The sequence below is a fragment of the Oryza sativa genome, chromosome 7, assembly GCF_034140825.1.
Source record: "Oryza sativa Japonica Group chromosome 7, ASM3414082v1".
Taxonomy (NCBI): Eukaryota; Viridiplantae; Streptophyta; class Magnoliopsida; order Poales; family Poaceae; genus Oryza; species Oryza sativa.
In genome coordinates, this window is record NC_089041.1 from 22,651,158 (window position 1) to 22,678,944 (window position 27,787).

At 45.1% G+C, this 27,787-nt stretch overlaps 2 protein-coding genes across 2 annotated transcripts; one reads left to right on the plus strand and one right to left on the minus strand.

Moving 5' to 3' along the window:
- Nucleotides 1–5,142: 5,142 nt before the first annotated feature.
- Nucleotides 5,143–6,958, plus strand: LOC4343600 (organic cation/carnitine transporter 2). Its single transcript, XM_015789651.3, has one exon. The coding sequence runs from the start codon at nucleotides 5,235–5,237 to the stop codon at nucleotides 6,831–6,833; it is 1,599 nt and encodes a 532-aa protein (XP_015645137.1). The 5' UTR covers nucleotides 5,143–5,234; the 3' UTR covers nucleotides 6,834–6,958.
- A 13,464-nt stretch (nucleotides 6,959–20,422) lies between these two features.
- Nucleotides 20,423–22,904, minus strand: LOC9268711 (uncharacterized). Its single transcript, XM_015789652.3, has one exon. It carries the CDS (start codon nucleotides 21,620–21,622, stop codon nucleotides 20,915–20,917), a length of 708 nt encoding a protein of 235 aa, XP_015645138.1. The 5' UTR covers nucleotides 21,623–22,904; the 3' UTR covers nucleotides 20,423–20,914.
- Between the last annotated feature and the right edge of the window lie 4,883 nt (nucleotides 22,905–27,787).

Below are 27,787 nucleotides of genomic sequence, written 5' to 3' on the forward strand. Positions count from 1 at the left end.
TATACTTTAGTTTTAGTTTTAAGATGATGACGCGGCTCGTACTACTCCCTCGAAAAAAAAAAGACAACTATTAGAATAAACTTGGATATAAATTTGTCTAAATTTATCCTCAGAAGTTGGTTTTTACAAGAGACGGAGAATATACATGTTTAGAAATAGAACAGTGGTATGATTACATGATATTTGTGCTTTTCTTTTTTTAGCCGCAACAGTTAGGGGAGTGGACGTGTGGTAGCGCAAATATGCATAGCCAAGTACTCCATCTATTTAAGATAAAACACATCTAAAATAGAATAAGTAAGAGTATTTCTAGTAATAGCTCTTAAAGGTTAAATGGGGGTTACCCCCATTTCCCCAGGACTTTAAAAATAGTTCTAACTCTAGCAACAACCCCTATTTATTAGCCGCTATTACATTTTCTCCTCTATTTCATCATATAATCTATCTATTTGTCTAGTTTAACATCACAACAATGTAAATATTAATATTTCCAACGCATTGAATTTAATCATATTTAAATTAATAATTTCAAACAATTCAGATTGAAATTTGATCTTTTTAAAACATTGAAATGGCAATCCTAGTGATATCACATTGATCTGTGCATGTATATATACACACACACTAGTGTGAGTGCATGAATGACTCGCTACAATGCTCGATCAGTGCATCTGCTGTAGCTGCTAGCATTAGCAGTTCATCATCCCATCATCAATATCCAATAATATATATACATGTATATATGGATGCATATATATAATCATATAAGATGGATTGATGGGCTGGACGAGATTCAGATATAATTATCCAGTGCGTACACAGTACTGTAGGCATATATGCAAGGAAATGGTAGTAGTAACTCCTAGATCAGCCAGATCAAATCTCAGTTGGCCACTGGCGGCAGATGATTGTTGACAATTGACAGGAACCAAACCACGTCTCATCGATACGCAGAAACAAACAACCATGCATGCGTGCATTCATGCAGGTGACCAATACCATATCATAGCGATGGCTGGATCAGAGCAGTCACTTGCAAGATGACCGACGGCGTGCTGTGATCGCGCGGGAGGGAGCGCGTCGTGTAAATATTCCTCGCGCCAAAAAGAAAAAAAGTTCGATAGGGGCTGTGGTGTAGAGCCCCCAAGCTAGGGGCTGAGGGAGGGAATTTGAGAGCCTTTCTATTATGGGGTTTAAAGTAGCGGCTCTGCTAGAGTTTATTTTTTTGGCCTTAATCTCTTAAAGTTGTTTAGGATCTATGTTTAGGGTTTTTACTGGAGATGCTATAATAATATAGTACATTCTATCCAGATTTTTTTTTTACTTTTATGTAATATCATATCATATGTTTATTTTTAGAACGGAGGTAGCATATATCTAGATATAAGCTTAATTATTGCTTTACTAGTACGCCCAATCCAGACCGACGTGTGCTTAATTAATTCCTGGCCAGGTTCAACTTGGTTGAATAAACAATTGTGATTTAGCTAACAGAACATTACTAACAAAAAAAATGTATCGTATTATAAGGTACAAGGTGTTTTGATTTTTTTTTCTAAATACTTTTATAAGCTTGACCGAGTTTATAAAGAAATGTAGTAACTCTTATAACACCAAATCAATTTCATTAAATTTTACTTTAAATATATTTTAATAGTATGTTTGTTTGATATAAAAAAAAATGATACTATGTTTTTCTATCAATATGGTTAAACTTTTAAAAAAAGATTGACTTAGAAAAAAAATTAAAGTGTGTTACGATATGAAATGGAGGGAGTACTATTCTCAGTTCAGGATGTAAGTACACTATATCGGACGATACATACATGATGTTCTTTCACTACTAGAGAAGTGATCTTTGCTAGGTCAGCTGATTTCCACAATAGTCCCGGTTAAAAAATTCAACCCGCCGTATATAATCCCTAGGACTAGGACTTATCCTCGAATCCTCTATCACAAAGTTTTTCTCTCCATCTTCCTCCTCTCTCCCTCTCCTATCTCTCTTATCCTCTCATCTTTTCTTGCTCTTATCCACTCTTTCCTTGCAGAGACAGTAGCGAAGCGGCGGAACCGGCCTGGTGCGGGCGGAGGCAGCGGCGGCCTGGCACGGTGCGGGGGTGGCGGCCTGGCGCAAAGGCAGCCGGCGCGGCACGGCGGCGGCCGGCGTGGCAGGCGGGCAACGCCTCTGAGATTTTTTTTTTTTGAGAATTTATGATTTGGATCTGAGATGTATTTGATTTGTATGTGATGTGAATATATGATGTATTTGTGATGAATTTTTTAGAACTTGTGATGTAATTTTTTTAAGAATTTGTGATGTATTTGGAGATGATCGATTTGAGGATTCGGAGAGGATCCTTTTGATATGTGATGTGATGATCAATTTGGGATTTTACAATTTGGGGATGATTTGGGAATAGAGTGAAATCAATATTTATTGTTAAAAAACAATAAAAAAAGAGCAACTGGACCTAGCCTGGCTCTAAAAATAGATTTTTACTCACGGTTATTTCACCCGGGACTAAAGATGGACATCTTTAGTACCGGATTCCTAGTCCCGGTTGTATAACCGGGGGTACAGGGAGTTCCCAACCGGGACTAAAGCCTCCTTTTTCCAGCAGTATTTGTTGGCTTGAGTCTAGAAGAGGGTCGAATCACTAACCCACTTCACATGATTGATGGGTTCTGTTTTTAAAGATAGGAGTGGATGGATCACTGATTTAGGCTCCCATCGGATGGCCTAATCAACCAAAGAAAAAGCCAAATTTTGAATTTTCAAGCTTAATTTTGAGATTGATTTTGAAATATTTTCAACGTAGTTTTTTTTAACATTGGCTTTTAAGTCACCAAGAACACATTTATAAAAGTTTCACCTATAAATTTATTTTTATTTCTTAATAAGCCGTTTTGACTTATTAGGAAATAAGCTAAACGATGGGGACCTTAATTGTAATCAAAATGATGTTTCTATCGTTTGAAGCCAAATTTATGCTCTTATGAAAAATAAAATAAAGTTTCTCGCAAAAGAAAAAAAAAATGGATCCATTTTACACCCTACTGGCTACTGCCCACACTTACATCCGTCTTATTTTTCCAACTATTTCTAAAAAAAAAAAAGAAGCTATTTTTCCAACTGTATTTAATTTGGTCGATTTCTTCAACTGCTTCTCCTGCAACACATTATATTGATTCACCTGCCAAGATTGTGTATAAGAAGAAGCGTGTAGGCGCATCTACGTCGTCGCCACAACCCACAATGCCTGTAGGACGAGCTACACGTGGTTACTAATTTAACTTATCACCCTGCACGCATGTTCGGCCCGCCGGATTAACGAAACGTACGACCAAGAGGCTAGTTAGAGAGACTTCTCTGGTTAATTAATCTGTTGCAGTGATCAGTAACACGGTAATATAACAGTACCATTAACGAACAGAGCTGATCAGCCATATGTACCAAAACAAACCAATCCCTTGCATACCATGAAACATTTAGTAGCTAGCGACGATAAAAGATTAAAGTGCTCCTTGTCAATAGAAAAATAGTATTGATGGATGAGTTGTAAGATAACCTGAAATTAAATGTTTCAATTTACGGATCGAAGTAGGAAAGATTATGAATTTTTAAGAGAAAAGATTATTATACTGACAACGGATTAATGATCTATTAATTTATTTTTTAAATATATTTTGGAACGAAGTAAGAGTAGTGCATACACGTTGCCACAATGGTGGTAGGACAAGCTACACATGACAATTAATTAAATAAAATGTCACCCTTCACCTCCTGTCTGCCTCATTAACAAAACGTAACTACCTCGAGCGACATCTCTGTTATACTAATTAAGGTACTTCCTATGGCCAAGTTTTAGAGTTGAACACGGTTATTAAGAAAATAGATAGAAGTGAGTAGTTGATGGTTGTAATTTGATGAGTAGTGAAGGTAGATGAGAAAAGTGAATGGTGGAGGGTTGTGATTGGTTGGTAAGAGAATGTTGGTAGAGAAGTTATATTCTTTGGAACAAATCTTAATTGGTAGAAGTTGTTTTATTTTAGGACGGAGGGAGATTATGTCCTTTGATAATACATATTTTAGATACCATCTTCCTAGAGTAATTAAGATATCCAAACCACTTAACTATTAATGTACTAAAATATTTTTTATTACCTTTGTTTTCTTTTCTTCTCCTCAATGCAATAACTTTTTAATAAATGCTAGGAGTTAACTCTAAGCTGTTGTCATACGTAGCAACGATGTTTGTTTTTCCTCCCCCTCTCTCTTCCACAACACCAAATTTACTTGCATGCTAACCTAAAGAGTCCGTTAATAAAGACCGTTGTACATTAGCTCAAGCAAAACTCAACCACCTACCTAAAACCAAGCTTGTTAATTTCAAGCCGAAGCTAAACTGAGTTGCTCTTCAAGACTTCAAGCTCGTGCACTTGAATTTCAACAGGACATACAAAATTAGTTTCAACCATGCAGGAATGACACATGAAACAACACCAAAATGGTTATGATATTTTAAATTTGTTGTTCCGGTCGGCCGTTGCTGTAATATTACCGGTCTTTGCCGCCGGTGTGCTAGTACCTCGATGGAGGAGAGTCAAGGAGAGTTGAGGAACGATACCAGAAGGGAACGCAGACGCCATCCTAGGATGAATATTCATTAGACATACAATTGATGATTGTGAAGAAAAAAAAAGTAAAAACAAAAGATCTATAATCCGATCGTAATTGTTTGTTTAACTCCCGTTACGACAACTCGACGAGAGGATTTAGAAGTACATGTACGTTTAATTTGAGCTAGAACCAAATACAATTATAGCGATAAAAATTTTAGAGATAAAAATAAAATCTTAGAGATAAAATGTACTGTAACTTGTCTTATATCTCCTATACATTGTTCCAAAAAAACTAAATGTACTGGAGTACAAGAGAATACAATAGAATAGAACAAATCATTATTGTTATGTTACTCCCGGCATTTGAACGCGATAATCCACCGAAACCACCTCTGTTTTCCAGCGTGCAGATTGCACCGGCGATGGGATACGAACACTGCAAATTTGCCCCTGCGAGCCGCAGAAATTCACGTGTTTGCCCCTCGGCTGCTGGTGGCTGCGGCTCGGTATAAAAATCGCGGCAAGCGTCGTCTCCAGGTGCATCTCGCGAAAGCAGCCAAGAAGAGAGAGAGAGAGATAGAGAGAGAGTAGATAGACACTCCACTGCGGCAATGGCCGACGAGGCCACCACCACCCCGCTGCTGGCGAGCTACAAAGCCAAGCCGGCGAAGGCGCCGTCCATCGACGACGCCATCGAGACCTACATCGGCGCCACCGGCGCCGGGCAGCTGTTCAAGGCGATCCTGCTGGCCTTCGCGTGGGCCTTCGACGCGCAGCAGGTGTTCATCTCCGTGTTCACGGACGCCGAGCCGCGCTGGCACTGCACCGCAGGCGCCGACCCGTCCTGCTCGCCGGGCGCGGCCTCGCCGTGCGCGCTCCCGCCCGGCGCGTGGGCGTGGGACCGCCCGGCCGAGACGTCGGTGGTCTCCGAGTGGGCGCTCAAGTGCGCCGGCCCGGCGCTCGTCTCGCTCCCGGCGTCGTCGTTCTTCGCCGGATGCCTCGCCGGCGGGTTTCTGCTGACGACGCTCGCCGACTCCCTCCTCGGCCGCAGAAAGATGCTCCTGGTGTCGCTGGCGTCCATGTCGGTCGCCGGCGTGCTCACGGCCTTCTCGCCGAACGTGTGGGCGTACGCCGCGCTGCGGTTCGTGTGCGGGTTCGGGAGGTCCATGGTGGGCACGTGCGCGCTGGTCCTGTCCACGGAGCTCGTCGGCAAGCGGTGGCGCGACACGGTGAGCGTGGCCGGGTTCGTCTGCTTCACCGTTGGGTTCCTGTCGCTCCCGGCGCTCGCGTACACGTTCCGGGAGGCGTCGTGGCGGAGCATGTACCTGTGGACGTCGCTCCCGTCCCTCGGCTACGCCATCCTCCTCTACTTCCTCGTCCAGGAGTCGCCGCGGTGGCTGCTGGTGCGCGGCCGGAAGCACGACGCCATCGAGACGGTCCGCCAGATCGCGGCGCTCAACGGCGGCGGCGGCATCACGTGCAGCTTCTCCATGCTGCACGCGTGCGCCACGGAGCGCGAGGACGACGCCGCCGGCGGGGCCGGCGGCGGCGGCGGCGGCGTGTTCGCGACGCTGCGGTCGATGTGGGAGCGGCGGTGGGCGCTGCGGAGGCTGGCGGCGATCATGACGGCGAGCTTCGGCGTCGGCATGGTCTACTACGGGATGCCGCTCAACGTCGGCAACCTGGGCTCCAACCTCTACCTCAGCGTGACGTACAACGCGCTGGCCGAGTTCCCGTCGTCCGTCCTCTCGTGGCTCCTCATGGGCAGGATCAACCGGCGGAGCTCGGTGGTCGCGCTCACCGCGGCGGCGGGGGTGTGCAGCCTCGCGTGCGTGGCCATCCCGGAGGGCACCGGCGGGCGGATGGCCGCCGAGGTGCTCTCCTTCTTCGCGACGTGCACGGCGTTCAACATCATCCTCATGTACTCCATCGAGCTGTTCCCGACGTCGGTGCGCAACTCGGCGGTGGGGATGGTGCGCCAGGCGCTCGTGCTCGGCGGCGTGGCGGCGCCCATGCTCGTGGCGCTCGGCCGGGAGCGGAGCTTCTGGTCGTTCGGGGTGTTCGGGCTCGCCGTCGGCTGCCTCGGGCTGTTCGCCGTCTGCCTGCCGGAGACGAGGGGGAGGAGCATGTCGGACACCATGGAGGAGGAGGAGCACAAGGAGGCCGCCGCCGCCATTGGCGACATGGATAGCAATGCCGACCTCGTGTAGATCGATCGCCTCCAACTCGCATCTTGGCGCCGGATATTTGCTCGATCGTGCTGGTCCATGCGAAGCTGTCGCTCGCGTGTAAGCTACTGTCCACTTGCACAATATAAACAATCAATTCATGTCCACTGGTGCATGCATGAACCATGAGAAAAACCAGTAGTAGTAACTCCGAACTAGTAAAGTAAGTCGATTAGGACAATATAAATCATGAATAACTCTTAAGTTATTAAGTTTGAAAATATAAAAAGTTATATGAATAGATTTGTCTTGAAAAATACTTTTATAAAAGTATACATATATCACTTTTCGATAAATATTTTTATATAAACGAGAAGTCAAAGTTATGTTTTGAAGACCGTGTCGGTGTCCAAAATGGCCTTCTTTACTAATATAGACTGGGGAAGTAAGCTGCTAGTAGAAGTAGTACGGAGGGAGTATTTGCATTACCTGGAAGTCCACATAGCGACCAATTCTTGTCTGCATTGACTTAGATCTGATCTGATCCCAAAATATGCTGGGAACATCTCTCCAGGATTAAAATCCATATTCTCTAGCGCATAGTACTGATCATATCTATTTGATAGTAGTGGAATATTCATTTAGGCTGAGTTTTTTTATGACTTCCCCAACTCATCTATCTTTGTTTTCCACACAAACGCTTTCGAATCTGCTCAATGATGTGTTTTTTTTAAAAAAAAAATCTACATAAAAGTTGCTTTGAAAACATATTGATTCTTTTTTTTATAAAATAAACTAGTTCTTAACTAATTTATCATGTGCTAGTGAGTCGTTTCGCTTTGCGGACGCGAGTGATTAGTTCCCAATCCCAAATGCATGCAGTAAGATTAGATAATTTATAGTATCCAACCCTGCAAGTAAAATGTGCTTTGCGTGAAAGACTATCGGTTTAAGTCAGCTATGTTGCTGCGTTAATTAATTTTAGGTCCTGAACTTTCAGGGGGAAAAAGGGGAGAAACTACCCCAAAAAGGGAGAAACTACCCCAAGCAGTTGTTGGCTTTGTTGCTATGCAAGGTTTATTTAGTTCTGTATGACAGCCAATTTGGAATATGCTCAAACCATTTGTTTAACATCAATGATAAGCAAGTTGCTTCAACCGCGCTTTTCTTTTCTTTATTTGGAGAACGGTCACTGGTGGAGAAACCATCTTTCGTCGGTCGGCCGATTTCCACAATAATCCCGGATGCAATAAAAACCGGGGCTAAAGATGATCTTTAGTCCCGGTTCAAAAGGGTAACGGGCATATTTGATCTTTAGTCCCGGTTTGTGTTACCAACCGGGACTAAAGATCATCTTTAGTCCCGGTTTGATCTTTAGTCCCGGTTCGAATGCTGTCAGGGCCTGTCAGACCCCCCCGGATCTTTAGTCCCGGTTGGTAACACCAACCGGGACTAAAGATCGTAACTACCAACCGGGACTAAAGATCCCAGTGATCTTTAGCCTCGGTTGGTGCTACCAACCGGGACTAAAGTCCCACCCCTATATATATGTCTTCTTCCTCCTCCAGCTGCCCGAGCAAGCTTCAAAATTTCTTCAAAAAAGAGGGGAGGTCATGCCAAAATTTCTATTGAATTTATTTTGGTGATTACATACAAATCGGAGGTGCCTAAAAGGTTTGCAACTTCATCCTCCAATGTTTTTTTTTTGTCATACTACATTTGCACCTATGTTTTGCACACTTTTTTTATCTCCAAAATTTAGTTGTAAGTTGATGAGAGAGAAAATGTGTGTGGGGAAGAAAGAATATATAGAAATTTAGTTCATTTGCTAAACAAGGTTTTATAAAATAGTTGAGAAGGAAAACTCTAGTGAAAGTTAATCTTAAATAATAGAAAACAAACTAAAATGAAAATTAAAAGAAGTAAAACACATTAAAATTAGTTTAAAACTTTACAAATAGTTTTTAAGAATTATTTGGTGTAATATTTTATGATTTTTGTATGAATAAAGATATCTTATAATTATTGTATGACTGTCATTATTGTAAGAATAATTATTTGTGTACGGTTTTTTTTGACTCATGTAGATGGATCGGCAATGGATGTACGCTGACCGGCGGTCCAAAGAGTTTATTGACGGCGTGCACTATTTTTTGAGAGTGGCCGAAGCTAACAGGCAAAGGGGTTTTATTTGTTGTCCATGCAATAAGTGTAAGAATCAGAAGGAGTATTCTGCATCCAGGACTATTCATTTCCACTTGTTTGAGTCGGGGTTCATGCCAAGCTATAATTGTTGGACATCCCACGGAGAGCAAGGTGTTGAAATGGAAGAAGATGAAGTGGAAGACGACAATATTCCGGACTTTGCTCAGTATGTTGGATTTGAAGGAAATCAAACGGGCGAGGAGGAAATAGCTGCTGATGGTAACGACGTTGCGGATGATCTTGGTCAGATGTTGCAGGACGCCAGGGAGGACTGCGAAAGTGAAAAGGAGGCCCATAAATTGGACAAGATGTTGGAGGACCACAGAACTTCGTTGTACCCAGGTTGCGAGCAGGGGCACAAAAAGTTGGATACCACTCTGGAGTTGTTGCAATGGAAGGCAAAAAATGGGGTTAGTGACAAGGCATTTGGCGATTTATTGAAACTCGTCAAGAACATTCTTCCGGGGGGAAACAAATTGCCCGAGACAACGTACGAGGCTAAGAAGATAGTCGGCCCGTTAGGACTGGAAGTTCATAAGATTCACGCATGTCCGAACGATTGTATCCTATATCGCGGTGAGGAGTATAAGAACCTAGAAGCATGCCCTGTTTGCAAAGCACTACGATACAAGATTAGACGGGACGATCCAGAAGAAGTTGACGGGCAGCTAACAAAGAAGAGAATTTCTGCTAAGGTGATGTGGTATTTCCCTATAATACCACGGCTAAGGCGTTTGTTCAGGAACAAGGGGAATGCTAGAATGTTGCGATGGCACGCTGAAGAGCGTCAACAGGACGGGATGCTGAGACACCCCGCCGATGGTTCGCAATGGCGAAACATCGACAGAAAATTTAAAGAATTTGGAAAGGACGCACGAAACATACGGTTTGGTTTGAGTACGGATGGCATGAATCCTTTTGGAGAGATGAGCAGCGGCCATAGCACTTGGCCCGTTACGATGTGCATCTACAACCTCCCCCCTGGCTATGCATGAAGAGGAAGTACATAATGATGCCGATTATTATTCAAGGCCCCAAGCAACCTGGTAACGACATCGACGTGTACCTAAGACCACTGGTAGAAGATCTTAAACAGTTGTGGAAGAAGGAAGGTGTCCCCGTGTGGGACGAGGACAAACAGGAGGAGTTTAACCTACGAGCGCTGCTGTTCGTAACCATCAACGATTGGCCTGCACTTAGCAACCTATCCGGACAGTCCAACAAGGGGTACAAGGCTTGCACTCACTGTATGGATGAAACAGAAAGTACGTATCTTAAGCACTGTAGGAAGGTTGTATACATGGGTCATCGTCGATTCCTTTCAGCAAACCACCCGGTACGGAAGAAAGGCAAGCACTTCGAACATAAGGCCGACCACCGTACGAAGCCTAAACATCGCAGCGGGAAAACAGTGTTTGCTATGGTTAAAGATCTTAAAGTAGTGTTCGGAAAGGGGCCTGGAAGCCAGCATATAGAGAGCGAAGATGGTCACGCGGCGATGTGGAAAAAGAACTCTATATTTTGGGAGTTACCATATTGGGAATTCTTGGACGTACGCCACGCAATCGACGTGATGCACCTCACTAAGAACCTTTGCGTAAACCTTCTTGGCTTCCTAGGTGTATACGGAAAGTCGAAAGATACACTGGAAGCACGTAATGATCTGAAGCATATGGAACAACGCGGCGACCTTCACCCGGAACCAAAGGATAAAGGAAGCCATTACTTGAGTCCAGCCAGCTACACTCTTAGCAAGGCAGAGAAGGAAAGTATATTTGAATGCTTGGAGAGCATAAAGGTACCGTCTGGATACTCCACGAATATCAAGCGAATAATAAGCACGAAGGAGAAGAAGTTCACAAACCTAAAGTCTCATGACTGTCACGTGTTGATGACACAACTGCTACCAGTTGTAATAAGGGGTATCCTTCCAGACAATGTCCGGGCAACAATAACAAAGCTATGTGCATTCATGAACGCAATTTCGCAGAAGGTCATCGATCCGGATAGATTAGAAGCCCTTCAGAATGAAGTGGTGCAATGTCTCGTCAGTTTTGAGTTGATATTTCCACCTTCATTTTTCAATATAATGACGCATCTGCTTTGTCACCTTGTGAAAGAGATCCGTATTCTCGGGCCTATGTACCTACACAACATGTTTCCTTTCGAGAGGTACATGGGCGTTCTGAAGAAGTATGTTCGTAACCGTGCTCGTCCAGAGGCAAGCATCGCCAAGGGTTATGGAACAGAGGAGGTCATCGAATTTTGCGTAGAATTTATCGAAGACCTTCGCCCAATCGGGGTACCTGAATCACGCCATGAAGGGAGACTACGGGGAAAGGGAACTCTCGGAAGGAAAGCAATAATGACGGTAGACAACAATTTATTCCGTAAAGCCCATTTCACTGTTCTACAACACTCTTCATTGGTAGCTCCTTACATCGAGGAGCACTTGGCTCTAGTTCGCGCCAGGAACATCGGTAAGTCCGATGCATGGATTACACGGCATCACATTGATACTTTCCCCGCGTGGCTACGACAACATCTCATGGGTAACGAGTCGATCAACCAACAACTTGCCTTCCTGGCGAGGGGACCGTCTGGGTCGATCACGACATTCCAGGGATATGAGATCAATGGGTATACATTCTACACGAGAGCCCAAGATATGAAGAGCACGAACCAAAACAGCGCTGTTCGTGTCGATGCCATGGGACACGATGGAACAACTGCCACGTATTACGGTGCCATCGAGGACATATGGGAACTTGACTATGGTCCTCTCAAGGTTCCTCTGTTCCGGTGCCAATGGGTTAGGTTGACTGGTGGAGGCGTAATGATTGATGACAGTGGGATGACAACTGTTGACCTTAACAAGGTTGGATACTCGGACGAACCTTTTGTCCTTGCCAATGATGTAACGCAAGTCTTTTTCGTGAAGGACATGTCTAGCAAAGGAAAGAAGGGCAGAGGGCCTGATGAGCCTAAGCGTCAAGTGGTTCTCCCAGGCAAAAGAAAAATCGTCGGAGTTGAGGACAAGACTGACGAGGATTACGATCAGTTGGATGGGCAACCCCCTTTCACGGTGACGATTAACCCTAGCATCCTCCTATCAAATGAAGACACCCCTTACTCACGCAGCGATCACAAGGAGGGAACAATAGTGAGGAGAAAGTACGTGCGGTCAACCGTCACCGCCGATGTAATGCCGTAATTATTGTGTACACGATGTAAACTATTTTGGATGTATTGATTATCCATATAAATCAATTGATGTATGGCATATGTTAATTACGCACGATTATTAGAGGTTTCAACAAGTTTAAATCATGTATATGCTAGTTATATGTGATACTTACAATTTTTAAAAGTTTTAAATCACACAGGTGGCAATTTCATATGTATGTTAATTAGAGTTTTTAACATTTAATTTACTAGCATTCATATGCTAATTATAATTGACTAGAGGATTTTTAAAAGTTTTAAATCACGCAAGTGGCAATTTCATATGTTAATTAGAGTTTTTAACATTTAATTTACTATCATTCATATGCAAATTATAATTGACTGGAGAATTTTTAAAAGTATTAAATTTAATATATTTTTAAAACTATCATTCATATATTAGAGTTTTTCACAATTTAATTTACTATCTTTCATATGCTACTTATATATGACTATTCGAATTTTTAAAAGGTTTAAATCATGCATGTGGCATTTACATATGTTAATTAGAGTTTTTAGCATTTAATTTAATATAATTCCTACGCTAAGTATATATGATGATTACAATTTTTATTAATTTTAAATCATGCAGTATGTACATACATATCTTAATTAGAGTTTTTACCAATATAATAATATCATTCATATATATGCTAAGTATATATATATATTGGAATTTTTATTAATTATAAGTCATATATTTGCTTATTACGATTTATCCACTTAATTTATTACAGACAAAAATAATTTTTCGAAGTAATTGTCATTAATCTTTGTACTTTAAATAATGTTAATGCATTAACTTCTATTTTATAAACACATATGTAAGCGAAAATCATATGCAGTGCTATAATCTTTAGTCCCGGTTCTTAACCCTAACCGGGTTTAAAAAGAATTTCGAAATAGCGGGAAAAGATATTTACTCCCGGTTGGTAATACCAACCGGGACTAAAGATCATCTTTAGTCCCGGTTGTTCTCAACAACCGGGAGTAAATATCTTTTCTTTACTCCCGGTTGTTCTCAACAACCGGGACTAAAGATTTAGTCCCGGTTGTTCTCAACAACCGGGAGTAAATATCTTTTCTTTACTCCCGGTTGTTCTCAACAACCGGGACTAAAGATTTAGTCCCGGTTGTTCTCAACAACCGGGAGTAAATATCTTTTCTTTACTCCCGGTTGTTCTCAACAACCGAAACTAAAGATATCTTTAGTCCCGGTTGTTCTCAACAACCGGGAGTAAAGATCCGGGGGTATATATATTCCCGGTGCGCCCTCGTCTTCTTCACCAACACTTAGACGTTTTCGGCCGATCGATCTCTCTCGGCCTCTCTCCTTCGCCGCCACTGCCTAGGGCAAATCCCCGCGCCGACGCCGCCGTATCTCGCCGTCGTCTCGAGCTCGTCGTCCTCGCCGCCGCCTCCGCCTCCTCCGCTGCCGCCGCATCTCTGGGGTGAGAGCCGCCGCCGCCAGATCTCCCTTCATGCATCTCGATCTCTCCGATATCGATCTCTCTCCGTCGCGCCGCCCGCCACGAGACGCCGCGCCACGACGACGACGCGCCACGACGACGACGCGCCACGCCGCCGCCTTCGCCGCCGCCGCATGCCAACGCCACGCCGCCGCCGCCGTCGCCACGCCGCCGCCGCCTTCGCCGCCGCATATGCAATGCCGCCGCCGCCACGCCACGCCGCCGCCGCCACGCCACGCCACGCCGCCGCCGCCACGGCCCCGCAACGCCACGCCGCCGCCGCCGTCGCCACGCCGCCGCCGCCGCCGCCACGCCGCCGCGCCAACCGCCGCGCCGATGCCGCCACACCGCCGTTAACGAACGAGAACGAGAACGATCGAACGAACGAGAGCGAGAACGAACACGTCAACGTACATTGCCGCGAGAACGTGAACGAGAACGAGAACGATCGAACGAACGAGAGCCAGAACGAGAACGATCGATCGAAGACATACGAGAACGAGGGAACGAACGTGAATGAGAACAAGCGAACGAACGTGAATGAGAACGAGCGAACGAACGTGAACGAGAACGATCGATCGAAGACATACGAGAACGAGGGAACGAACGTGAATGAGAACAAGCGAACGAACGTGAATGAGAACAAGCGAACGAACGTGAACGAGCTAGGGAACGTGAACGAGCGAACGAAAACGATCGATCGAAGACATACGAGAACGAGGGAACGAACGTGAATGAGAACAAGCGAACGAACGTGAATGAGAACGAGCGAACGAACGTGAACGAGAACGATCGATCGAAGACATACGAGAACGAGGGAACGAACGTGAATGAGAACAAGCGAACGAACGTGAATGAGAACGAGCGAACGAACGTGAACGAGCTAGGGAACGTGAACGAGCGAACGAACGAGGACGAACGTTAACGTGAAATGCAATATATATATATATATATATATATATATATATATATATATATATATATATATATATATATATATATATATATATATATATATATATGTTACTTCGCATTTATCCTAATACATCTTTTTGTATCTTGCAGAAAAGACGTGTTGTCGGAGTCGTCCGTCAAGCCTGAGTGGAAGAGCTAGCCCTAGAAGGAATTGGAGCAGGCAAGTGACGTAATAATATAAATGATTGTTATATTTGTAATGCAATTAATTAAGATTATTAGATCTGTAATTGGACTTATCATATAAGATTGTGTAGTGTTCTAATATTATTTGAGTTTTAATATAAGATTACTTTATTTGTAATTAGACTTAGTATGTATAATTATTGACTACGGAATTGGTGTGACAAGTAGCAATTGACTATTGTAGTCTTAATTAGACTTAGCATATACGCACGAAACACTTAGCATAGATGACTATTTTAGTCTTAGCATGTAATATTATTTGAGTTTTAATATAAGATTACTTTATTTGTAATTAGACTTAGTATGTAATTATTGACTACGGAATTGGTGCGACAAGTAGCAATTGACTATTGTAGTCTTAATTAGACTTAGCATATACGCACGAAACACTTAGCATATACATGACTATTTTAGTCTTAGCATGTAATATTATTTGAGTTTTAATATAAGATTACTTTATTTGTAATTAGACTTAGTATGTAATTATTGACTACGGAATTGGTGCGACAAGTAGCAATTGACTATTGTAGTCTTAATTAGACTTAGCATATACGCACGAAACACTTAGCATATATATGACTATTGTAGTCTTAGCATGTAATATTATTTGAGTTTTAATATAAGATTATTTTATTTGTAATTAGACTTAGTATATAATTATTTACTAGCTAGGGTTGTATAATATACGTCACCTAGACTTAGCTTATATCACGATTTGTAATTAGACTTAGCACGTAAGGTTGTGTAGGGTTCTAATGTACGACATTTACACTTAGCATACATGACTTAGATTGTTAAAACATAAATGTCTCGTGACTTAGCAGATGTTTCTTGTATCAACAGATGGCTGACCGCGATGAGGAACAGATATTGTACGATACAATCGCGGAGGGAAGCAGCCAGTACTGGAATGAAGAAGAGGGGAACGAGGATCCAAACCAGTACTTGAACGAGGAAGGAAACGTGGAGAGGGATGCGGAGGGGAACCAGCAGGGGCACGTGGAAAGGGATGTGGAGGGGAACCAGGAGGAGGAGGCTAGTGGTAGTCAACCCTCCGTTGGACAGAAGAGGGCACGCGGGCAACGAGGTGCAGCGAAGAAGCTTGAGGGTCGGCACATCATAACGGAAGTGCAAGAAGATGGACGTCCTAGTGCCCCGGCCGAAGCCGCCAAGAACTATGTACGTCACAGCGGTTGGGTTGTGCGGGATAACGTGCCTGTCAGTACGGTGTACTGGCGAAGAACAAGGGCACGCGGAGATCATGAGAGCTTTGTCCCAGATTCGGAGAAAGAGATGCTGTGGACCACAATGCTCGAGACATTCACCCTTCCTGCGGGTACAGAGGACAAAGTGAAAAGGTGGACTCTGAAGAAAATGGCAGAACAGTTTCAGAGCTTCAAGGGAGATCTGTACCAGAAGTATATACTGAAGGGGCAGACACCGAACTTCGACACATTCCCAAAGCTAAGGGATCACTGGGACGAGTTCGTTGCATATAAGACAGGTGAACAAGGGCAGGTGATGATGGAAAGAAACAAAGAAAATGCCGCCAAGAAGAAGTACCATCACCACTTGGGGTCAGGAGGCTATAGCGTCGCGATGCTGAAGTGGGAGCAGATGGAGGCTAGCTTGATTGAGAGGGGTATCGAACCGGCAACAGCCAATTGGCCGGAACGATCGAAGTTCTGGTACTATGCTCACGGTGGAACGCTCAACCCAGCTGATGGCTCACTGGTCTTCGGCGATCAGATACGAGAGGCTGCGCGACGACTAACAGATGCAGTGGAAGCCTCCTCTCAGGGCACGTTCCGACCAGACAGAGATAGGGACGAGCTGACACTCGCCCTGCAGACTCCAGAGCATCTAGGACGAACACGAGGGAAAGGGGTGATTCCTTGGAAGATTGGTTTCAAGGAGGACATCCACACGTACAGGAGTCGGATGAGGAGCAAGAGAGATACCGAGGCGAAGATTGCAGACCTAGAGTTCCGGGTATCGAGCTACGAACTCAACATGCAAGAGGAGGTGGCAAGGAAGGTTGATGAACGCATGGCCGCACATCGGTCCCATGATCCCCAGCCGACCATTCCTCCTGCAATGGTGAGCCCGTCAGGAAACCGTAGCAGCTGCGCCTCAACGGGGCAGGTAGGATCACAGAGCATGGACGCCATGCAAACACAGGACGAATCGACCTGTCCCGTTGATGACATCACTCAGCGGACACCATGTGAGCTGCATATTCCTTTCAAGAACTTATCAATAAAGGTAAGATTTAGCCATTCCGCTAGTTGCTGCTTATATATGTTGATTACTAATAAATAATCTCTCACAACATGAAGGTGGCGTCGGGCATGGCCATCCCAACGGACCCTTCAGGTACTTACCACTGCAGGCCGATTCCAGCAGGATACTCGAAGGTCGAAGTTGAGTTGGTCGAAGGCGCGTACGAGGACCTCGAGCTGGATTACCCTGGAGGAGACGGTGAGACGCATCTACGAGACACAAGCCATGCCATTATTCTATGGCGCAGGCGGTACATCATCCTCCCTGGGCGACAAGCGGCGTCTCGTGCACCATCTCCTCCGGCTCCGCCATCTCCTCCTCAGGATCCTGCACCGTCTCCTCCTCATGCTCCGCCAGCACCGTCTCCACCTCAGGCTCCAGCATCGACTCCTCCTCAGGATCCTGCACCGACTCCTCCTCATGCTCCTACACCTACTCCCCCGCAAGCTCCTCTTCCGGCACCTTCAAAGTCAAGGGCCCCCCCAGCTCCATCGCCTGCCCACACAAGGGCAACGAAGAAGGCGAAAGTTGACGCCGCCAAGAACAAGGACCCGGGGTACGATTGCACGCAAGAGGAGCTTGACGCTTACGTTGCATCAGAAGTCAAGAGACAATTCAAGCCTCGAAGTCCAGAAAAGAAGATTCCTATAGACCCCAGTGTCAGGAACTTCTTCAGGGGTATGTCTGCATCTGTCAAGGAGGCCATCAAGCTATCGGACTATGAGCGAACGCTGAAGAAAGCATCTTCTGGAAAGTCCAAACCAGTCCCTCAGCTTGGAGAGCAACCAAACCAGGAGATCGAGCCGTTGGTGACCGGTAAAGAAATGACGATAGAACAATTTATTACTGACACCGGTCTAACTACGGATCAATTGCTAGGAGTCGCACCAATCGAAAAGGCGGAAGTGAAATACATGTACGAACTCGGTAAACCGCTTGTCAAGCCTGAGCTGCTGCAGTCCCTACCCACACAAATGTACAAGTTCCATCAGCTGTACATGGAGATGAGCGCCACCGGTAGAGAGATGATCGGAGCGAGGATCAGGGACACGGACTTCTTGCAAGGAGATGACATTCTCTGGATCAATTTCAGGGGAATCTACGAACTATACCAGCTGGACGCCCTCGACGTCTCTATTATGAGTTGCTGGATTTTGTAAGTATATCGTTCAGTTAGATTTCTTACTATACGTCTCCTTTAATTAATTAGGTCCTTGTATATAAGTAGACTATAGAAAATAATATACTCCCTTTTATCGTTGTAGAATGGAGATTCAAAGGGCCCGACGGCGGAGGGTTTTCGATACTGGATTCATCGACCCTCGGAAAGTAAACGTCGCAATGCTCGACCAATATCCACAAGAAACAGAGGACAATCTCGTCCATCTCCTGAAGGCGCAGCATTACAAGACGTTCATACTGTTGCCATACAACACAGAGTTAGTTTAATTTTACTGTCTTCCTACATACCAAATTTCATTCCCGTACGAACTTGCTAAGTGTTTCATATGTAATGCATCCCACGCACATTGCAGATTCCACTGGGTGCTTTTACTCTTCGACCTGGAGGCCTGCACCGTCAACGTATATGACTCAATGGATAAAAAAGAGTCTACGTTTGACAAGGTTTTCGAACTTATAGACAGGTACCGTCATAAGTTCCTTTGTTAATTAAGAAAATCTTGTTATGTTAATTGCTACTACGAATCATAGCTTTAAACTCCATGTAGGGCTTGGTATCGGTTCCGTCATTTGGTCCGCGGCAAATGGAGAGAAAGACTTAGGCGGAAGTTCAAATTTCCTGTGAGTACACATGCTCTACATTTATATTTCTCCGATTCAAATACATACAAGTGTATATTAATTAGATCTCTCGTTGTTTGTCATTTATTTGTAGTGCGCAAAGCAAAAGCAGGGAACTAACTTGTGCGGCTATTACGTGTGCGAGTATTGCCACTGCCTTGCAAACCAAATCATCACCACAAGAGAGCTCGATGTACGTACAAATAAATTCAAAATTTCATTACGTAGCGATTTCTTGTTTAATTACTAATCAATTTCATACATTCATATAGTTTATTCGCATGAGGGATAACCTGACCACACACAAGGAATTTATTACGGCGGTTCAAGAACAACTCATGGGATTCATCAACGAAGAAATCCTTGATCCCAAGGGTGAATTCTACTACGACGGAAACACAATTCACCGGTCCTTAGCTTCTGAGCTAGCAGCGAGTACTACTACGTCGAAATCGTAGCTAGCTAGGACATATAATGGATTGTAATTAATACATGACTACATATGTTTCTATATGCATGTGTACACATTTTCTATAATGTAAATATATTTTGGTCATATATATATCTATATACATATGCATTTGCATAACATATATATGTATAAATACAAATACATATATATTATGCATGTATATACATATAATATAATATAATATATATATATATATATATATATATACATATATATATGTATGCATATATATGTATTGAAACATATATATGCATGGTTTATATATATATATATATATATATATATATATATATTTATATATATATATAAACCATGCAGCAACAGGGCCAGGCAAAAAAAAAAGGTCAGCTCGATCTTTAGTCCCAGTTGGTAACACCAACCGGGACTAAAGATGGCTCAGCCGGCCACGTGGCTGAGCCATCTTTAGTCCCGGTTGGTGTTACCAACCGGGACTAAAGATCGATCTTTACTCCCGGTTATTTCACCCGGGACTAAAGATAGCGATCTTTAGTCCCGGATTGGTACTCCCGATTTGGAAACCGGGACTAAAGGGGGGTTACGAACCGGGACTAAAAAGGGTTTCTCCACCACCAGTGGGTGAACACGCATGGTACACTGGGGACATTTCAATAGTGAGATTCTTTCGTTAGACCTTCATCCGTTGTCTAATTCTGTCAAAATTAATATTGTAACCAAGTTTATTGTGCAAAAATGGTCATCTTTACCGCTAAAAAAAACAAAATCTAATGTTGACTTCAGGCCGGTGTCCAGCCTCTAATCAGCCTCTCAGTCCGGCGCATGTCTTATGAGCAGCTTGTGAATTACCTTGCTCGATCCACTACTATACTTCTTTGATTAGTTCCGACTCTATGTTAAACTATTGTTGTGGAAGCCATTTCATTATTAATTTGTAATATAGATGGAAAAATATAAAATTTCTTTCCACCCACCGAAAAAAAAAGAATCCATATATTTTTTTCTTTCATAAATTGTTGGATAGTATTGGAGAGATATACTGTGTAACGTGGATTGATTGTATTGAGCCTCAGGGGGGCGGTATATATAGGAGTACATGGGGAGGAGATAAGGAAGAATTATGATATGGAATGAGTCCACACAAATCAATCATATCCTAATATGACTCAAACATCCCCCCGCATTTCAAGCGTGAGCAACGCGGACACTTGGACTGGAGAAGAAACCGGCAAGAGTGCTCAACACGGATGATAGCCCTTTGTGCCATTGTCGACGTAGCCAAAATGAAGGAGCCGAAAGAGCCGTGGTCGATGAAGCCGTGCGTAGAGTAGCCGTGGTCGATGTAGCCGATGTCAGGAAGCTGATGTCGAGGTAGCCGAGCCACAGGACGCGCATGGGGCGTTGTAGAGTGGTCGTGGACCAAGGTGCGCGAGGATGTGCAGGAGATGATGACGGTGACGCGATCGCGGCAGTCGTTGAGGAAGTTGATGCCGAAGAGCCGATGTAGTCGAACCGTGAAGGACGAGACGTCACACAGGGTTTGCCAGACCCCGGGACAACTCGGGACGAACGCGCGTGCCGGTGTTGCCAATACCGCGCGGGCGAGACAGGGGACCACCATGAATCATATGCCAATGTCGGAGGAGACTAGCAGAGAAGGCCTCCAAGACGGTCGCGGCGCGAGAACGACGTAGAGGGAGAATTGCCGGAGCAGCACGCGGTTGTCGGAGAAGAGCGAAGTGTAGTCGAGGAAGATACGGCGACGCTGGCGATGAATCATGTTGGACGAAGTAGAAGGCGATGTAGCGGGACCAATGGCCTGGACGGCGACGTCGGTAGCTATGTAGAGGTAGCTGGACCACCAGCCTAGAGCGACGACAGTGGCAGCTGGGAAACGCGGCGGCGATGCTCGAAGTAGAGGAAGAAGACCCTGAGCGGCTGACGATGACCAATATGGACGACAAGGTTGTTGATGCGCGAACGGTGAGGAAGACGACGAAAGCAGCGAAACTGCGGTCCGAGAGGACAACACAACTGCAGCTCCACGTCGATGCAGCGGCGAGAAGTCCACCGATGATGTAGCCTTGATGAGGAGGGCGCCTCTCAGCACTGCAACAACCAGTGGAGATGTGAACCACAGGCAGTGGCACTGCGGCCCGAGGGGGCGACGCAGCGGCAACCCGAAGCTTGATGGCGTAGACGCGCAGTTGAAGACGATCGGCGGTAGAAGTCGTCATGTCCGTGCACTTAATCGGGTGATCAAGCCGAAGTCGCGCTCAACGAGACGAGGAAGTCGAAGCTGTAATCGATGCCGATGTCGGAGACGCGCAGATGTCGACGAGGCGATAGGCGATGCAAACCCGTTCTCAGAACGGGAAAAAAAAAGATACAAGCAGCAACACAGTAGTAGGCCAGCAGTCCAGTGCCTCAAACTTCACGGTCGAGTCCAAGCATCACGCCCATCAGCATCAGGCCATCACCAATCCTTGGATTGTCCAATCTCCACAGTGCGCACGGGCATGATCAAGTCAACGATGCACAGACCACCACCACTATCTCATCTCTCCTGTTCCCTCGTAAAACGCGAGTTCACACAAGAGAAGAGCAGGGAGCGGCAAGCACGTCGTCGGTCGCCATGTCGCAGCGTCCAGCAGGATCCGGGAGGGCGAGGACAGCATGGAGCCGTGGAGGAGGTTGCCGACGGGGTCGGCGACGGGCTGAGGAAGGACGGAGCGCGTCCCCAGGGCGGTGGAGCCACGACCATGTGTAGGGCCACTTCCGGCGGAGCCGAGGACAGCGGAGGGAGCTCGGATGAGATCGGCAGCGGCAGCGTCGGAGGGGAAGCCGGTAGAGTCCGTGGGCGCCCGTCGTCGTGGAGCCAGTTTCCAGATCCGGGCAGGGCGGCGGAGGCGTGTGGAGAGGCGGCCGGAGGGGAGGTCGTCGAGGCGGGCTGGCGGAGGATGACCGGCGGCGGCGCGCAGGCGGAGGGCGGGCCCCGGTCGGCGACGACATGCCCCCGGTCTCCGGCGGCGACGGAGGAGGCGGGCCCGGGAGCCAACGGCGCAACGACGTGGAGAGCCGCGCCGCCGACGCGATCCGCGACATGGAGGTAGCTGCTGTTTGACTCGACGAAAAACGAGCTCCGCCGAGGAGATTGATCTACTCGGTGGCGCGCCTTGACGAAGACGACGCAACGACGAAGACATGCCATCCAAGAAGATCGAGATCGATCATCTCATGACGACGACGAGGAACGGCTGCCGGAGGAGACCGAGATCGATCTCTCTCGTGGCAATCACAATGACCAAAAAAAAAAAAAAAAAACTAAAACAGGTGGCCGCCCCCGGGAGGGTTCCGGGGGCGATGAGCGGAAGCGTGAGAGACGGTGGCCTTAAGTCGTCCGCTCTGATACCATGTTGGATAGTATTAGAGATATATACTGTGTAACGTGGATTGATTGTATTGAGCCTCAGGGGGCGGTATATATAGGAGTACATGGGGAGGAGATAATGAAGAATTATAGATATGGAAAAAGTCCACACAAATCAATCCTATCCTAATATGACTCTAACATAAATGTTGTTTCAATTGATCAAGGGTTATAAATCTTGATGTATCACAATGGTATACAATAAATTATTCTCTGTTATACAAAACATAGGAAAATGGTGGTGTTTTGTAAGTTTTTGTTATATGGGGGCACAAATTGTTGGGTTTATTACATGTTTTTAATACAAATTTCTATTTTTTCTCTAATAAATTGCCACTTTTACTACTTATCAGTTGATTGTTTACCAGACTTCTTCAACCTTCGACTGGTGTTAAGCCTTAAGGGTAGGGGTGGACAGAAGTTCTAAACTTGTGGCTTGGATCAACTCAAACTTGTAGACTTAATAAGTCGAGTCAAGCTATACATTTAGCTCGTGAGCTACTCGTTTATCTTGTTAGTAGAACATATCACTATATTTTCACATACATAGTGCTTTGTAACTAGCTAGTGATTAGTCCTTTAATTCCATTCAAACTATTTATATTTAGTGAGTTCTTTATTAGTTAGTGTTTATTATAAAGTTTAGTGTACATTTCACTTTGGGTATCTTTATTAGTCAAAGTTGAGTAAACCTAACTTTCTACATAACACCACATATAATTACTATTGTTGCACTTTGGACTAGGGCCGACAATTTGGGACTTTATTCTTGCTTTACCCAAGCCATGAAGCAGCAGTCGACTGGAGCATCGTGCGAGATAAAAGATCGGTATGGCAGCAATTGGGTATTGCATCATGCTAAATAAAAGATCAGTGCGATGATTTGTTCTTGCGTTTTGGTATTTTACAAGTGTGAGTTAAAAAAAGAAATAATTTCGTATTTTCATATTTGGTGGCAAGGGCTTAAGTGGTGGTGGAAGCCCTAAGAGCAATTCGACATCTCCTACTTTATGGTAGCAAATATGCAAAATTTTTAGCCAACCCACATTGTTCTTGGGTCAAAGCCATCATGGCAGCTCAGGTTGTTTAGCCCCGGTACAAAGTGCCAAGAATGATAAGCATACGTGGTGTTAAGTGAAAAGATTGGCTTACCCCTAATTTATTGTAAAACTTTGACTAATAAAGATGGCCGAAAGTGAAATATACTCTTAAATTTATATATGATAAAATAATAAATTATAAATGTGGCTTGAGCTATTTCGCGAGCCAAGTCGAGCTAAGCTCTTTTCTCGTTAACTTTAACGAGCCAAGCCAAGCTAGCTCATTAAATAATAAGGTCGAACAAACCGAGCCTCGTTAATCCATTCTTACTTGAGGTGAGGCTATTGGAGGTGGAAACCTAGTGGTGAGTAGTTATCATCATAGGAGCGAGGCGTTCGGGCATCACGGTGCAAGAGGAGGGCGCTAGGCTAACATTGGTGGAAAGTGGCCTGCATATGGCGAAAAGAGATGATCAAGATGGGAAAAAACTCATTGCATCTTTTTATTACATTATTTTTTTTAAATGTAGATCACAGTGGTCAATTGTGTAAAATTATTTTCTTAGGTCGGCACGGTCATTCTTCGCAGTGTTTGAGAACGATTGTGATGTTGGTGGACTTGTCAGTACTACGATACCCATTTTTCCGGGCGGTTAGAATGATTATCCTGTGCGGTCACCTGGCCCGCCTACAGCTCCTCGTCTGGAAAAATCATTATTTTCGCGTGCGGGCGGGCCGGATAATCATTTTTCCGTGCGGTCGGGTTAAGTGGACCATACGGGATAATGGTCAAATAATGCCACCCGCACAGAACCAAAAAAACAAAAAATAATAATAAAAAAGAAAATCGCCACCCGCTCGCATCCGGCCGTCGCCACCGCGAGCTGTCGAGCCCGCCCGCCTCCCCCGAGCTCGCCGGCGACGGATCCACTTCTACCGCGCCCACCGACGACGGATCCGTCTCCCCCGAGCCCGTCATCATTGTCGTGAGCTCGCCGAGGTCCGCCGTCGAGGTCGTCGTCGAGGCCGTCGTCGTCGTCGTCGAGGCGGGCCTCCCGAGGCAGCGGCGAGGGCGAGCGGCCGCCGCGCCTCCGCCAGTAGCCGCCGCCTCGCCCGGCCACCGCCTCGCCCGCTCGCCATGCCGGCCCGCCGCCTCGCCCGGCTCGCCGCCGCGACCAGCCGCCGCCTCACCCGCCGCCTAGCCCGGCCGCCGCCGCACCCGGCTCGCCGCGTCAGCCTGCCGCCAGGGAGGAGGGGAGGGGGAGGAGTGGAAGGTGTGGAGGGAACCATAGGGGGGAAGAGCCGAAGAGATAAGGGAGAGAGAGGGGGTAGTTGAGAGATAATAAAAGGGAAGAAAGTAAGAGAGAGAGGATGAGAAAAATTTGAAGTGGATGGGAGGGAAAGGAGGGAGGTATTTTCCTATGCGGTTCACTCTAAAAGCCCGCACGAAAAAATCGATTTTTCTGTGCGGTCTACTTAAATCGACCGCACGAGATAATGATGATTATCCCGTGCGGTCGGATTAGGAGGCCCGCACGGAAAAATCGATTTTCTCATGCGGGCGATAGTCCCACGCCGGTACTCTTATTTTTCTGTGCGGTTTCACTTACGAACCGCTTGGAAACAAAAGGGGGTGGCGTCCAGGATAATCTATCATGTAGTAGTGTGTTTTTTTTTTATTTTTTTCATGTTTTAAATTTCAATAATATAAAGAAGCGTGTGTAGATGGATTGTTTTCGTTCTATTCTGATCCAAGGGAGCTATGTTTGTCGCTTAGTCTTACCTTGCATGATCATATTCTTTTTGCTGGGTCTCCGAGGCCATTAACCCCCTTAATTAGCTTAAGCACGCTCTGCTACATATATACTTTTGTCTTTGTGTTACTCTACGGCTCAGGAGATGCAGTCCTGTCACAATTCGATAGCACTAATTAACACTATCTAATCAATGCATCATAGTATATGATCCAAAATGCAAATCAATAAGTACGTACTCCCATCTCAACTAATATTGGAGTAGTGTGATCGATTATTGTCGGATATATATGACATGCGTTTCTCTTAAGTTTCGATTATTCTCGTATCCTCAATCTGTTACTCAGTAGGCAACGACTGGTTTGTCGTTAATGCATGATCCCCTTATGATTTTTTCTTTCATGTGTGATTTTCTCATGCATGACTCCATACACTATTACCGTTGCCTCCTCTTTGATCCGTTTCCATTTCGCATACTCATTCAATGAGGTTGTTGCTCACTAGCTTACTATGAGCTAGATTATTATGCAAGCGATCAGTGTGACTGTCATGATTTCGTCCATTTTTTTTTCTTCTCTTATGTGCTTTCACGCATTGTTCGATACACTATATTCGTTTCTTTGAGATTCTCTTTGTTTGTAATCTCAATTGAGTCATGTCCTGCTCTCTATTTGCGCTCAGTTGCGTACTTTGTTGCTTGATAGTACAGCCATTTTCATTTGCTGGTCTGTTGTTCGTCGATTCCTTTCTGAAATTTCTCTCATGTGTTTTCACGCGTTATTCTATTATCTACTTTTGCGTATAACTTCTCTTTCATCGCCGTGTCCTTTTCTCTACATTTTCACACGAAGCAACGAAAAAAAAGAAAAAGTTGGGGGGGGGGGTGGGGGGGGCTAGCCGCGCGCACTCCCCTTAAGTCCCTCCTATATTAGTTATTAGTCCTAGTATTAGGAAAAATTCTAAAGATTTTTCTTTTGGAGATTTTTTTACTAACGGATTGAAAATTTTTAAGCTAGATTTAAAAATTTCGATTTAAGATTTAAATTTTAAAGTCAAATTTTGAAAAAACTTTCAACTCAGATTCGAAAACTTTTAACTCAGATTCGAAAACTTTTAAGTCCAGATTCGAAAATTTGAAAACTTTCAACTTGAGATTTGAAAATTTTCAACTCGAGATTCGAAAACTTTTAAGTCCAGATTTGAAAATTTTGAAAACTTTCAACCTGAGATTTGAAAATTTTCAACTCGAGATTTGAAAATTTTCAACTCGAGATTTAAAAACTTTCAAGTCCAAAATTGAAAATTTTTATGTTAAGATTTAAAAATTACCAGTAAACCAATCACTAGTAAAAACAGGATACTAATCACTAGTAAACTAATTACGATTTTTTCTCCTATCCGTGCGATAGCAAACTGCGGAAAAAAAAAAGAAGAAAACAGCGGTAGAAAAAACTGCTAAAAAAGAAAAAGAAGAGAAGAAACGCGCACGCGTGCCGTGGGCCTTGTGGGCCGAAAGTGAGCGCCCGCAACCCACGCGCAAGCTAGCATTCCTGAAAGGAATAAGTTCATCTGAGGTCCCTTAACTTGTCAACGAATCCGATTTTCGTCCCTCAACCCAAAAATAGCATTCCTGAAAGGAATAAGTTCATCTGAGGTCCCTTAACTTGTCAACGAATCCAATTTTCGTCCCTCAACCCAAAAACCAGACACAACGAGTCCCTCAAGTATTAAAACCGGTGCAGATTAGATCCCTCGGCGGTTTTGAGGGTGGTTTTGGTTGACGTGGCGCCTACGTGGCTAATTTGACTCGGTCTTCATCTGACGTGGCATTGACATGGCGCTTACGTGGTAATTTGATCCGGAAAAATAATAAAATCTATGGGACCCACATGTCAGTTTCACACACAAATTAATTAAAAATAGTAGGGCCCACGTGGAGCCCACATGTCATCCTCATCCCTCTTCTTCTTCCTCCTCTCTACCTATCTACCCTCTCCTCTCTCCAGGCACGACGGAGAGTAAACTGCGCGCGGCGGCCGGCGGGAGATGGCCCTGGCTGCGGCGGCGGCGGGAGAAGAGCTGCACAACCTCGGCCCCGCCGCCGCCGACTCCTTCTGCGCGGCTGCGCCGCGGCCTTCTTGGTCCTCTGCGGCGCGCGTCGCCGCCGCATCCTTTCCT